This window comes from Coregonus clupeaformis, chromosome 12 (assembly GCF_020615455.1).
Source record: "Coregonus clupeaformis isolate EN_2021a chromosome 12, ASM2061545v1, whole genome shotgun sequence".
In the NCBI taxonomy this organism is placed as follows: Eukaryota; Metazoa; Chordata; class Actinopteri; order Salmoniformes; family Salmonidae; genus Coregonus; species Coregonus clupeaformis.
In genome coordinates, this window is record NC_059203.1 from 11,286,883 (window position 1) to 11,302,025 (window position 15,143).

Below are 15,143 nucleotides of genomic sequence, written 5' to 3' on the forward strand. Positions count from 1 at the left end.
ATCTAAACGGAGGAGTTGCCAAGTTGAACAACCTTTTTGTCTGGGTAATTATTTTCAGTGCATCTTAGCCAGTGGTAGCCGGTACCCTGCGTACTGCAGAGATCTGATGACTGTGTCTGTTCTCTCTCCTCTCTCCAGATAACATGTAAACTGATACCTGCAACAACACTATTTGCATCCCTCACTGGAGGGGTTGGGCAGCAGTCATGTTCCACTTGCAGCAGGTGATCATGTTTGCTCTGTCCTTCACTATGTAGAAAATAACATATTCATACCGGGATATTTTTTGACTCAACAAGAGATGAGTTTATGATGTTGTTTACTGAGGGAGTATTTACGTTTTTTAACAACTTGGAAACTACTGTATATCACCACAAGGTTAAACATGGATTCAGACTATTTGTGCTGTTTAGCCTAATGTTTACATTATGTGTAGGAGTGGCCTGGATCAATGCCTCTATTGATATATCACACTCCCTCTCCAGTTAAACACATGGCAGGCTGCAATCTGTTGAGAACAGGGTTTGACTAAGGCGTGCGAAAGGCTGATTGGTGGCATTTGAGGACTTAATGACCAGGATACAGTTGTTTGCACAGGCAAAGGCCAAGAGCAAATGTCTCTCACTATACAACACCCACTATACAACACATTGGTTTTGGCTCAGCTACAGAGGGAAAAGAGACCAAGGATGGTGTTCTTATAAAAATTAACTATACATTTGGTAACTTTATTTGGATAGTCCATCTGTACAAAAAGGTGCTATCTCGAACCTAAAAGGGTTCTTCAGCTGTCCACATAGGATAACTCTTCGAAGAACCCTTTTTGGTTCCAGGTAGAACCCTTTCTACAGAAGGTTCTACATGGAACCTAAAAGGGTTCTATCTGGAACCAAAAAGGTTTCTCCCTAGAACCATAAAGGGTTCTCCTATGGGGACAGCCGAATAACCCTTTTGGAACCCTTTTTTCTACGAGTGTACAGAGTATCAGTAACATTTTAACTAACTATCTACTAACCCTTAACTTAACCCTTACCCTAGCCCTAACATTAACCCTTACCCTAACCCTATTCTAAACCTAACCCTAACTGTAACCTTAGCAAGCAGTTGCTTATCAACAGATCGTTTGTTGATAGTATGACAATATGTAGAGCATCTACAGATGGAAAATCTAAATAAAGTGTGACCATACATTTGTAATTTAAGCAGACTTTAAGTTTAGAAAGAAATTACTGTGTTAAAGTGTTAATGATGTTGTTATTTCTATCACACACCGATGAACACGTACTATAACATGTAAGAGGGATGCAGTCAGACAACCGTCTGAGCCGCAATACCAAAAAGGACTGTTGACTGAATGGGTCTGACAATATCATCCATATTTATAGACTGAATGGGCATACACACATACATCTCAGTCACGCTGGAGTCCTGTCACTCAGTCACTGCAGTTGAGCTGTCAAATTTGAATTTGTGTTGCCGATAACGACACAATTGACCGAGGCCAGGGTCACAACAAAGAGCTGGTCCAGCAGCGATGCAGTGACCCTCAGGGAGGTGTGTCACTCAGGTAGCCATTTGATCAGTGTCCTCTGTGACATAGACACTATTTGGCCATCTGATAGCATAGCTTCCAGATGCCCATGAAGGTATCTGGATTCAGCAGGCACGGTTAGTCGTGAATAATTCACTGGTGTGCCACAAAGGCAGCTCCTTCTCTTCTGTGCCTCCGCTGTCTCAGGTGTACCATTCAGGAGCACTGCAGAACAAAATGATTTCCAGCATGTGCAGTGTTGTGCGGAGACACTTTCACCTCTTCCCCTCCTGTGATATGATATGGACAGGAAATGGGAAATGTTAACAGTTTAAACAGCCGTAACTATTTGAGGTGAACCGTACTACTATTCTTGGAGGATGGGTGGACTGTGTAATAGATTAAGATCATGAAAGGGAGAATAAGGGGTAGTGAACTCTGTGGCTACATGACTAGCTGAGGGCGAAATAACCTTAAGGTCGTACTGATTACAAGTTTAGCACTGAAGTATAAATAAACAAAGCAATTGATGTGTATATGTTAAGGTCGGGGCTCTGTGCAGGCCAGTCAAGTTCTTCCACACCGATCTTGACAAACCATTTCTGCATGGACCTACCTGCCAGATGGTGAAGCGTGATTCATAACTCCAGAGAACACATTTCCACTGCTCCAGAGTCCAATGGTGGCGAGCTTTACACCACTCCAGCCGACGCTAGGCATTGCACATGGTGATCTTAGGCTTGTGTGCGGCTGCTCGGCCATGGAAACCCTTTTCATGAAGCTCCCGACGAACAGTTCTTGTGCTGACGTTGCTTCCAGAGGCAGTTCGGAATTCAGTTGTGAGTGTTGCAACCGAGGACAGACAATTGAAAGTCACGGAGCTCTTCAGTACAGCCATTCTACTGCCAATGTTTGTCTATGGAGATTGCATGGCTGTGTGCTCAATTTAATACACCTGTCAGCAACGGGTGTGGCTGAATAGCCGAATCCACTAATTTGAAGGGGTGTCCACTGGCTCAATTTCTGGCTCATCTTTATCAGGGTGTCAATAATTTCAGACCCCACTGTATACATACAGAAAGGGGTTAATGGCAATGTCAGAATACTGTATATTCCATCCTAATTATTTCCAGAAACTGGACTGATTCAGAGGAGGCCAAGACATAGTTGAAAAGTTGTTGTGAAGGGAAGCCAAATATTTTGCAGTTTTAGTCTAGATCTTCTGTAAAGCAAAGAAGGGGGGGGTGATCATCAAATATTCCTGCCAAATACCTACATATACACTTTGTTATGGCCCCAAAGTATAGAAACTCATAGTTGATGTGTTGAGAGAACATTTGTTTAGATTCTTCATTCTTCCTCATATGTTGGAATGGGATTATTCTAAAGGTAATGTATATTATCCTGTTATCCAAGATGTGATCAAATGCATTATTAAGTAGGCCTAGCTATTTTCTATGGTTAAGAGAATAAGGTAGTTTACTGTATGTCATTTAAAACACCCTTAGGTTGTAGAAGTAAAATCAAGCCAGATTATTTGATAATCTCTCCATTTTAATACAGGTGATATGAAACAAATGCAACAACCCTGTTTATGAGCATCTTCCTGAAATGGTGGCTAACATGATCCTACTAGTAGATGTCAGGGGGAAGAGTTACATATTGTACACAATGCAATGTCATTTAAATATGTAAATGTAAATAGCTGGATTTACAGGCCAGTGACAATGAGATGCAGTGTTGACCACTGCAAAACACGAAAAGGAGAAAGAATTGTCAAACGTCACATGCACTACAACCCCAAAACGGCAGACATAATGTAGGATATTTGCATTGTTTTTTCTGTCCTCATTTTCAACTTGTCACACAGATGTAGAGACTGAATGAATGGAACCAGAAGGATGTAAACAATTCTGTCCTGACAGCCTATAGGATTATCTCTTGAAACAGTGAGAAAGGATGAGAAAATACAAACAAACCCTCCCAACTCTTCACCAACCAATCCTAACCTGAACCCATAAAACCTCTTTGATTATCTTCAATATTTACACAGATGTACACAAAATACACTCAAAAATGAGATTTGCCATGTTCTCTTTGCGTTTAGTCCTCTTGTACATTCCAAGCTATCCAGAAAAGAAATACCTGTATAGTAATAAAAAATAATGTTCTCATTGAGCATTCACATTTGTTCCCAGTTGTTTATGTGTAGTTTAAAGACCAGGTACAGCACAGCCCAGTGAATTGGACAATTGGGTGGGGTCAATGTGTGGGCCCTCCCACACTGGTCGGTTCAGTGTCTGTCTTCACACCTGCAATGTTTGAACATATCAAAAACAAACCCAAATGCTTTTTATTTTCCTTTTTTTACAACTGATTTTTATTGGTCAACAGGCAGAGGTGTGACAAGAAACAAAAATAAGGTGTGGTCGCGGGAAGGGGTATACTGGAGGTGGTTATTTTCATGTTCAGTTTTCTTTATATTATAATCTTGGTTATTATTTCCTTTCAAAAACAGAGTGGAGGGCCATCAGGTGGTGGCACTGGTTCCTGAAAGACTGACGCATGGAGGGCCGGTTGGATGACTGGAAAAGGCTTGCAGGACTGTGTGAGGTGTGGTTGTATGTGTGTCTGTTTGTGGTGTTGTGATGTTTTGGGCTTGCGGTATGTGTAAGTGGTATGTGTATGTGTGTTGGAGGGGCTTGAAATATGTTTGTGTGTGTGTGTCTCTGTGGGTCTACTGTGTGTTGTGTGTGTATTCTGTGTGTGTACAGTGTGTGTGTACAGTGTGTGTGTTGGCTGGGAGGGTTCACGTCAGTTCCACAGTCACTGTGAGGACCAGGGCCAGCACCATCCATATTAGTCCGAGTACATCCACGCGAGGGGCTCCATCTGCAAGGGCCAGAAAAAGAGATAAGAGTCAGATACAATCACTATTAATAATTAATAACAGTCACTAGACACATACAAAAATAAAATAAATACAAATAACAAGGCAAAACAGACTTTAATCTCAATAAAAACACTGATTGATCAGGTGGTTCTTGATCAGGTCGTTATTTCCTCTGTACATAATTCAAATTAATGCAACCAAATCATGTACTGACAGACCATATTTGGTCAGATGTTATGCCCGGGTAAAGGCTTTCAAATCAAGGGCAATTGGAAATCCTGGCTCTTTGCTTTTATGTCAACTTAACCACATTCTCCACTGATGTTAATGATGCTAAACATCATATTGCTTCTAGAACTACAATTGTAATAGCCTTACGCTCTCCACTTGTTTAAGTAGGATTGCAATAAACAACTACTACGGGCCACTGACCCACTTCCCATGCGTCTCTATACCTCAGTTAATTTCCATTATCATCAATATTCTAAAACATTTGTTAGGACAGCGAGATCATTGAAACTCTGACAGAGATGGATGGTGGCCCTTAAAAGCTATGTGGTTTGTTGCTGTTCTCTGCTGTGGCCTCTGTGCTGAATGACGGATAGGGTGGACTTCCCACACACACACAGAGGGAGGAGTTGGCAGATCAACCACTGAGCGATCAGACACGTGTGCGGAGACCACTCGGGGCCATGTTCAACACTGATTTGACTTACATGCGAGGCATGTCTGCGCCTCGCACCGCGATCGGTGCCTTCCACACTGACCTGATTCTGTCCTTGCTATGGCAAACCTGCTCCTGCCGGATCATTTGCATATTCACATTTACATTCGTAAGATATCGCAAGTAAAGCAGCAGAGAGAGAGAGACTGAGAAAGAGAACCCTCATATCCCTCTGTGCTTTTTCTGACAATCCCTCATCTTTACATATGATAATCGGAGGCGCTGCAAATGAGGCCCCACAGTGTGTATGAAACAACCCTAATCTCACAGTTCTTACAAAGTTATAAAAGTGGGTAGTGACTGAAGGAGGATTGTATCTGAACATAGGGGGGAGAGATTTCTGGTTCAACTGTATCTTTTTGGAGGAATTGTGTTGACGATAGAATGACATACATGTATTCACCTGTCGTCAGTTTGTCTATCCATCAAACCCTAACCAATAAGTAGCTAGTAATTTGTTACTGTCCCATTTTGGATACAGATTGCATGCTTGTCATCTCAAATGTCTTCAACTACATCTTCAATGTGTGAGAAAAACAACACACAAATAAACAAAAAGGACAAAATGCTCTTTAAATGACTACAATTGAAACTTTCTCTGTGAGTGGTCTTCATGGGTGCCATACTTACTGTTCGGAATGTGAGTGTTTTTCATCATGGCTGGATTTTCTGTTGAAAGAGATGAAGGGAAAACAGAGACAGAGACAGAGACAGAGACAGAGACAGACACAGAGACAGACACAGAGACAGAGATATAACACTGTACATAGCCATAATATGATAATATTCCTCTCTCTCTGAGTTTATTGTTAATTTTGATTGTTTATTTCACTTTTGTTTATTATCTATTTCACTTGCTTTGGCAATGTAAACATATGTTTCCCATGCCAGTAAAGCCCTTTGAATTGAATTTAGAGAGAGAGAGAAAGAGAGACACAGACTGCTATAACAGCCTCCACTCTTCTGGGAAGGTTTTCCACTAGATGTTGAATCATTGCTGCGGGGACTTGCTTACATTCAGCCACAAGAGCGTTACTGAAGTCGGACACGGATGTTGGGCGATTAGGCTTGGCTAGCAGTCGGTGTTTCAATTCATCCCAAAGGTGTTCGATGGGGTTGATGTCAGTGCTCTGTGCAGGCCAGTCAAGTTCTTCCACACCGATTTCGACAAACCATTTCTGTATGGACCTCGCTTTGTGCGAGGGGGCATTGTCATGCGGAAACAGGAAAGGGCCTTTCCCAAACTGTTGCCACAAAGTTGGAAGCACAGAATCGTCTAGAATGTCATTGTATGCTGTATCATTAAGATTCCCCTTCACTGGAACTAAGGGGCCTAGCCCGAACCATGAAAAACAGCCCCAGACCATTATTCCTCCTCCACCAAACTTGACAGTTGGCACTATGCATTCTCCCGGTACCATTCTCCTGGAATCCGCCAAACCCAGATTTGTATGTCGGACTGAAAGATGGTGAAGTGTGATTCATCACTCCAGAGAATTCGTTTCAAGATAGCGTAGAGTTCCAAGATAGCGTAGAAGTGCGGTCGTGTACTCTGTAGTGTGTCCGTGTAAATAGCCTGTTTTTTTGTCTCTTTCGTATATATTTCTCAATCACACTTTTCATCCTTCAACTAAATATACTTTCCTGCAACCCGCCTCACCCAATGTGGAATGGATTCTATTATTTATTTTACCTTTTTATCCAGAACTTCCAGTTGAAACTAACCAGCTAGCCAGCTCACTAGCTAACTAGCTACTTGCTATTAGCCACCGTTAGCGGTTTTCACCATTGTGCGTGGCTTGCACTACCAACCAGTCAGCTCTAGCCTGGACTATTATTGACCAGTCTGCACTGTCTGCACAGCGCGCTATCGACCAAGAACATAACAGATTTTCTGCCGGAATCACTGGACCTTAACACCGGATCATCGCAACTAGCTAGCTGCAACCGAATGGATGTTGTTGGCTAATCACCACTGCCCCTGAAGCAAGCACCAGTTAGCCTTGAGCTAGCCTCGAGCCAGGCCCATCTCCCGGCTTTCTACCTTTCTGTCAACCGGACGGGACCTCCTAGTGTCGACACGGAGCCCCACCGATCCATCACGACTGGTCTGTCGATGTAATCGTCTGATGTGGTTTCAACAGGCTTCCCGTTGTGACGACCACGAAGATCCATCTGCTAGCCCCGGCCCGCTAGCTCACGCAATCAACAGCCATGCTTCCTGCTCACCTGTGCTGTAGCAGCCATTCAAACTGCTCCTGGTCTCACCTATTGCTGTTCACTGGACCTTATGATCACTCAGCTGCACAGCTGATGCCTGCTGGACTATTCCTTTACACGGTACCCCCATCCTGTTTATCTGTTTAGCCTCAGCCCAAACTTTCGTCGCCATTACCTGTTGTTGTCTTAGCTCTCTCGAATAACACCTGTGATTCCTTTATGCCTCTCTCCCATGTCAATATGCCTTGCCTATTAGTGTTTCGGTTAGTTCTTATTATACAATTTCAGTGTAGAGCCCCCAGTACCGCTCAAGCAGCCTCAGAGAGCTCCTTTGTCCCACCCCCCATAGACGCGGAGACCTGCTCAATCGGTGCCTCCAGTGATGTTATCTCTTTCATCGTTACCCAACGCTTAGGTTGACCTCCACTGTACTCATATACTTCCATATCCTTGTCTGTACATAATGCCCTGACTCTATTCTACAACGCCCGGAAATCTGCCACTTTTATTCTCTCAACCCAACGCACCAGAACGCCAGTTCTTAAAGCCTTTAGCCGTATCCTTATTCTACTCCTCCTCTGTTCCTCTGGTGATGTAGAGGTTAACCCAGGCCCTGTAGCCCCCAGTATCACTCCTACTCCCCAGGCGCTATCATTTGTTGACTTCTGTAACCGTAAAAGCCTTGTTTTTTTGCATGTTAACATCAGAAGCCTCCTCCCTAAGTTTGAGTTACTCACTGCGTTAGCACACTCCACCAACCCTGATGTTATAGCAGTGTGTGAATCCTGGCTTAGGAAGACCACCAAAAACTCTGAAATTTCCATCCCCAACTACAACATTTCCGGTCTAGATAGAACTGCCAAAGGGAGCGGTGTTGCAATCTACTGTAGAGATAGCCTGCAGAGCTCTATCATACTATCCAGGTCTGTGCCCAAACAGTTTGAGCTTCTACTTCTAAAAATCCACCTCTCCAGAAATAAGTCTATCACTGTTGCCACTTGCTACAGACCCCCCTCAGCCCCCAGCTGTGCCCTGGACACCATATGTGAATTGATTGCCTCCCATCTATCCTCGGAGTTCGTACTTCTTGGTGACCTAAACTGGGATATGCTTAACACCCTGGCCATCCTACAATTTAAACTAGATGCCCTCAATCTCACACAAATTATCAAGGAACCTACCAGGTACAACCCTAAATCCGTAAACATGGGCACCCTCATAGGTATCATCCTGACTAATTGACCCTCTAAATACACCTCAACTGTCTTCAACCAGGATCTCAGCAATCACTGCCTCATTGCCTGCATCCGTAATGGGTCCGCGGTCAAACGACCATCCCTCATCACTGTCAAACGCTCCCTAAAACACTTCAGCGAGCAGGCCTTTCTAATTGACCTGGCCCGGGTATCCTGGATGGATATTGACCTAATTCCGTCAGTAGAGGATGCCTGGTTGTTCTTTAAAAGTGCTTTCTTCTCCATCTTAAATAAGCATGCCCCATTCAAAAAATTCCGAACTACGAACAGATATAGCCCCTGGTTCACCCCAGACTTGACTGCCCTTGACCAGCACAAAAACATCCTGTGGCGTACTCCATTAGCATCGAACAGCCCCCGCGATATGCAACTTTTCAGGGAAGTCAGGAACCAATATACACAATCAGTTAGGAAAGCAAAGGCTAGCTTTTTCAAACAGAAATGTGCATCCTGTAGCACTAACTCCAAAAAGTTTTGGGACACTGTAAAGTCCATGGAGAATAAGAGCACCTTCTCCCAGCTGACGTTCTGAAAGAGCTGCAAAATCTAGACCCCTACAAATCAGATGGGCTAGACAATCTGGACCCTTTTTTTCTAAAATTAGCTGCCGAAATTGTAGCAACCCCTATTACTAGCCTGTTCAACCTCTCTTTCGTATCATCTAAGATCCCCAGAGATTGGAAAGCTGCCGCGGTCATCCCCCTCTTCAAAGGGGGTGACACTCTAGATTCAAACTGTTACAGACCTATATCCATCCTGCCCTGCCTTTTGAAAGTATTTGAAAGCCAAGTTAACAAACAGATCACCGTCCATTTCGAATCCCACCGTACCTTCTCCGCTATGCAATCTGGTTTCCGAGCTGGTCATGCGTGTACCTCAGCCACGCTCAAGGTCCTAAACTATATAATAACCGTGATCGATAAAAGACAGTACTGTGAAGCTGTCTTCATCGACCTGGCCAAGGCTTTCGACTCTGTCAATCACCGCATTCTTATTGGCATACTAAATAGCCTTGGTTTCGCAAATGACTGCCTCGCCTGGTTCACCAACTACTTCTCAGATAGAGTCCAATGTGTCAAATCGGAGGGCCTGTTGTCTGGACCTCTGGCAGTCTCTATGGGGGTGCCACAGGGTTCAATTCTCGGGCCAACTCTATTCTCTGTGTATATCAATGATGTCGCTCTTGCTGCTGGTGACTCTCAGATCCACCTCTACACAGACAACACCATTTTGTATACATCTGGCCCTTCATTGGACACTGTGTTAACAAACCTCCAAATAAGCTTCAATGCCATACAACACTCCTTCCGTAGCCTCCAACTGCTCTTAAACGCTAGTAAAACTAAATGCATGCTCTTCAATCGAACGCTGCTTGCACCCGCCTGCCCGACTAGAATCACTACTCTCGGCGGGTCTGACATAGAATATGTGGACAACTACAAATACCTAGGTGTCTGGTTAGACCGTAAACTCTCCTTCCAGACTCACATTAAGCATCTCCAATCCAAAGTTAAATCTAGAATCTGCTTCCTATTTCTCAACAAAGCCTCCTTCACTCATGCTGCCAAAAATACCCTCGTAAAACTGACTATCCTACCGATCCTTGACTTCGGCGATGTCATTTACAAAATAGCCTCCAACACTCTACTCAGCAAATTGGATGTAGTCTATCACAGTGCCATCCGTTTTGTCACCAAAGCCCCATATACTACCCACCATTGTGACCTGTATGCTCTCGTTGGCTGGCCCTCACTACATATTTGTCGCCAAACCCACTGGCTCCAGGTCATCTATAAATCACTTCTAGGCAAATCCCCGCCTTATCTTAGCTCATTGGTCACCATAGCAACACCCACCTGTAGTATGTGCTCCAGCAGGTATATCTCACTGGTCATCCCCAAAGCCAACACCTCCTTTGGCCGCCATTCCTTCCAGTTCTCTGCTGCAAATGACTGGAACGAACTGCAAACATCTCTGAAGCTGGAGACTCTTATCTTCCTCACTAACTTTAAGCATCAGTTGTCAGAGCAGCTTACCGATCACTGCACCTGTACACAGCCCATCTGTAATTAGCCCACCCAACTACCTCATCCCCATATTGTTATTTATTTTGCTCATTTGCACCCCAGTATCGCTATTTGCACATCATCTTCTGCACATCTATCATTCCAGTGTTAATACAAAATTATAATTATTTTGCACTATGGCCTATTTATTGCCTTACCTCCATAACTTACTACATTTGCACAAACTGTATATATATTTTCTATTGTGTTATTACATTTACATTTTTTAAATTTTTAGTCATTTAGCAGACACTCTTATCCAGAGTGATTTACAGGAGCAATTAGGATTAAGTGCCTTGCTCAAGGGCACATCGACAGATTTTTCACCTAGTCGGCTCGGGGATTAGAACCAGCGACCTTTCGGTTACTGGCACAAGGCTCTTACCCACTAAGCTACCTGCCGCCCTTATTGACTGTATGTTTTGTTTTATCCCATGTGTAACTCTGTGTTGTTGTTGTTTTTATCGCACTGCTTTGCTTTATCTTGGCCAGGTCGTAGTTGTAAATGAGAACTTGTTCCCAACTGGCGGCGAGCTTTACACCAGTCCAGCTGACGCTTGGCATTGCGCATGGTGATCAGGCTTGTGTGTGGCAGCTCGGCCATGGAAACCCATTTCATGAAGCTCCCAACGAACAGTTATTGTGCTGACGTTGCTTCCAGAGGCAGTTTGGAACCTGGTAGTTAGTGTTGCAACGGTGGACAGACGATTTTTACGCGGTACACGCTTCAGCACTATGCGGTCCCATTCTGTGAGCTTGTGTGGCCTACCACTTCACGGCTGAGCCGTTGTTGCTCCTAGATGTTTCCACTTCACAATAACAGCACTTACAGTTGACCGGGGAAACTCTAGCAGGGAAGACATTTGACGAACTGACTTGTTGGAAAGGTGGCATCCTATGACGGTGCCACCGTTGAGCGGTTAACAAAGAAATAGGTACTCCTATATGCTTAATTTAGAGTAATTAATGTAACTTTAGTTGTTCTACAAATGTTGGGCTATTTGTTTAGATTTTTAATACATTGTAAGGCTGCATGAATGCGAATATAATGATGATTTGAAAAAAGTTGCTTGAACGGCATGAGCTCTGCTTTGTTTTTACGCAGGCTGTACACTCTTCATTAGTTTCTCATTCACAATTTCACAAGCACTAGGTAATGCCTCGAATTTCACGGCGGCATCCCCTTTATGGCCGTAATGCACCCCCAAAAAAATCCATGCCTTTTGCGGCCAGTGGCCCTTGGCCTGGAGTGCTGCGTTGTGCCCTTCTCCCTGAGTGTTGCGCGCTCCTAAGCACCTCTCACTCACACGGCTCTCCATCACGTGATCGGGTCTTTCTCACAGGCTACAAGTGAAGACAGACTCATCGGGGACGCAAATGCGCGCGTCCTTATCCAATTCCGAGGTGCATATTGAAGATATTGGAAGAACTGCCCACATTTACTTTTCGTCAGCCAACAATATGAGTTGGCATAACGAACAGCAAAAGCACTAGCCTATGTCAATCTACTATCCCCCATAGTACAAAAGTTGACCTATTCTATTCTGTGCGAGAAATACATATTCCAAACATAGTCTGGGACAGTTGTGGGATGCAATAGATCCCAAATTAACACAACCACTAGCATCAAAAAAAACGTTTTTATGCAATGTAGCTGACGCAACAGATTAGAACATTTAGCTTAAAATGTTGATAAACTATTAGGCTATTTCTTCACATTATAAGCGCAGCAATGCACACATGGCAGTAGGCTGTAAGCACGAATGTTCCATTAGCGGGAAAACACCATTATCAAAAGTAACACAATGCTTTTATTATAAAGGTGCATTTTCAGAAAGTATTCACACCCCTTCACTTTTTCCACATTTTGTTGTGTTACAGCTTGAATGTAAATTGTATTAAATTGAGATTTTTGGTCACTAGCCTACACACAATACCCCATAATGTCAAAGTCAAAGTGGAATTATGTTTTTCAGAATTTTTACAAATTAATTACAAATGAAAAGCTGAAATGTCAACCCCGTTGATATAGCAAACCTAAACAAGTTCAGGAGTAAAATAATTTGCTTAACAAGTGACATAATAAGTTGCATGGACTTACTCTGTATGCAATACTAGTGTTTAACATGATTTTCCCTCCATCGAGCAATGACTTTCAAACACAGATTAAACCGCAAAGTCCAGGGAGGTTTTCCAATGCCTCGCAAAGAAGGGCACCTATTGGTAGATGGGTAAAAAAAAAAAAAGCAGACATTGAATATCCCTTTGAGCACAGTGAAGTTATTAATTATACTTTGGATAGTGTATCAATACTCCAGTCAGTACAAAGTTACAGGTGTCCTTCCTAATTCAGTTACCGGAGAGGAAGGAAACCGCTCAGGGATTTCACCATGAGGCCAATGGTAACTTTAAAACAGATACAGAGTTGAATGAGTCTGATAGGAGAAACCTGAGGATGGATCAACAACATTGTAGTTACTCCACAATTCTAACCTAATTGACAGAGTGAAAGAAGGAACCTTGTACAGAATAAAACTATTCCAAAACATGCATCCTGTTTGCAACAAGGCACTAAGGAAATACTGCAAACAATGTGGCAAAGCAATTAACTTTTTGTACCGAATAAAACTGTTATGTTTGGGGCAAATCCAATACAACACATTACTGAGTACCACTCTCCATCGTTTCAAGCCTAGTGGTGGCTGCATCATGTTATGGGTATGCTTGTAATCATTAAGGACTGGGGAGTTTATCAGGATAAAAAATAAACAGAATGGAGCTAAGCACTGGCAAAATCCTAGAGGAAAACCTGGTTCAGTCTGCTTTCCACCAGACACTGGCAGATTAATTCACCTTTCAGCAGGGCAATAACACAAGGCCAAATCTACGCTGGAGTTTCTTACCAAGAAGACAGTGAATGTTCCTGAGTGGCCGAATTACTGTTTTGACTTAAGTAAACTTGAAGATCTATGGCAAGACCTGAAAATGGTTGTCTAGCAAGGAACAACAACCAATTTGACAGAGCTTGAAGAATTGTTTTAAGAATAATGTGCAAATGTTGTACAATCCAGGTGTGGACAGCTCTTAGAGACTTACCCAGAAAGACTCAAAGCTGTAATCGCTACCAAAGGTGATTTTACAAAGTATTGACTCAGGGGTGTGAATAGTTATGTAAATTAGATATTTATGAATTTCATTTTCAATAAATTTGCTAACATTTCTAAAAACATGTTTGCTCTTTCTCATTATCAAATCAAAAATCGAATGAAATGTTATTTGTCACATGCGCCTAATACCACAGGTGTAGACCTTACCGTGAAATGCTTACTTACAAGCCCTTAACCAACAATGCAGTTTTAAGAAAAATATTTACTAAATAAACTAAAGTAAAAAAAATTTAAGAGCAACAACAAAATAACAATAACGAGGCTATTATGGGGTATTGTGTGTAGATGGGTGAGAAAAAAATATATTTAATCCATTTTGAATTCAGGCTCTAATACCACTAAATGTGGAATAAGTCAAGGGGTATGAATACTTTCTGAATACACTGTATGTACATATCTACATCAATTACCTCTTACCCCTGCACATTAACTCGATACTGGTACCCCATGTATATAGCCAAGTTATCGTTACTCATTGTGTTTTTATTATTACTTTTATTACTACATTTTATTACTTTTTGTATTTTTTTATCCATTTTCTTTCTCTCTGCATTGTTGGGAAAGGCCTATAAGTAAGCATTTCACTGTTAGTCTACACCTGTTTTTTACGAAGCATGTGACAAATAAAATTTGATTTGATAAGTCACTTCAGTGTAATCACCCAGGGTATTATATCTAAAGGGGCTTGGACATGTTCACGATCAAGATATGAGCACTGTTTTCTGCCAGTGGAGAGTCTCAATAGCATGCCATCCTTATACTCTGTTATACCGGATGATGTATAATGAACAGTTTGCCAAGTGAGCAGAGCTCTAAATATCCACTCTGCCCCTGGAGAGAGAACCCACTTGGCACACACTGGTTGAATCAATGTTGTTTCCACGTCCTTTTAAATGAAATTACGTCAAACCAACATGGAATAGATGTTGAATTGACATCTGTGCCCAGTGGGAAGTGTCCCATTTCAAGGTCTCTGGGGACGGTGTCAAGGTCACTCAATCACCATTCTGCTCCTCTAAGCATGAGTGGAAGCCATCTAGGACAGAGACATAGACAGACAGACAACATTCTGCATGTAGCCTATGACACCTGAGGGTGCATCAGGGTGTTAAATAGGCATTAGTGCTCTTTCTACCAAAACGCTCCCCAAGGTAACACCTTCCCAAAGTGGCAGTTTCCCTGAATTTTTTTTAAAAACCTTGCTCACTGGAGGATGTCAAGGTGGGGATTTATCAAATGATGGACAGAGCCTTTCTTAATGGCAGTGCAGGCAGATTACTGTGGGG

At 42.7% G+C, this 15,143-nt stretch overlaps 1 protein-coding gene across 2 annotated transcripts in view; it reads right to left on the reverse strand.

Moving 5' to 3' along the window:
• Positions 1-3,064: 3,064 nt before the first annotated feature.
• The window catches only part of LOC121577722 (immunoglobulin superfamily member 21), a 294,356-nt gene continuing 282,277 nt past the window's right edge, over positions 3,065-15,143 (reverse strand). For both annotated transcript variants that reach the window (XM_041891544.2, XM_041891543.2), the window contains exons 9-10: positions 5,779-5,817; positions 3,065-4,423 (exon numbers count right to left, since the gene is read on the reverse strand). In XM_041891544.2, the coding sequence (XP_041747478.2) occupies positions 4,341-4,423; positions 5,779-5,817 (122 nt within the window). In that variant the 3' untranslated portion in view covers positions 3,065-4,340. The remainder of the gene's footprint in view (positions 4,424-5,778; positions 5,818-15,143) is intronic.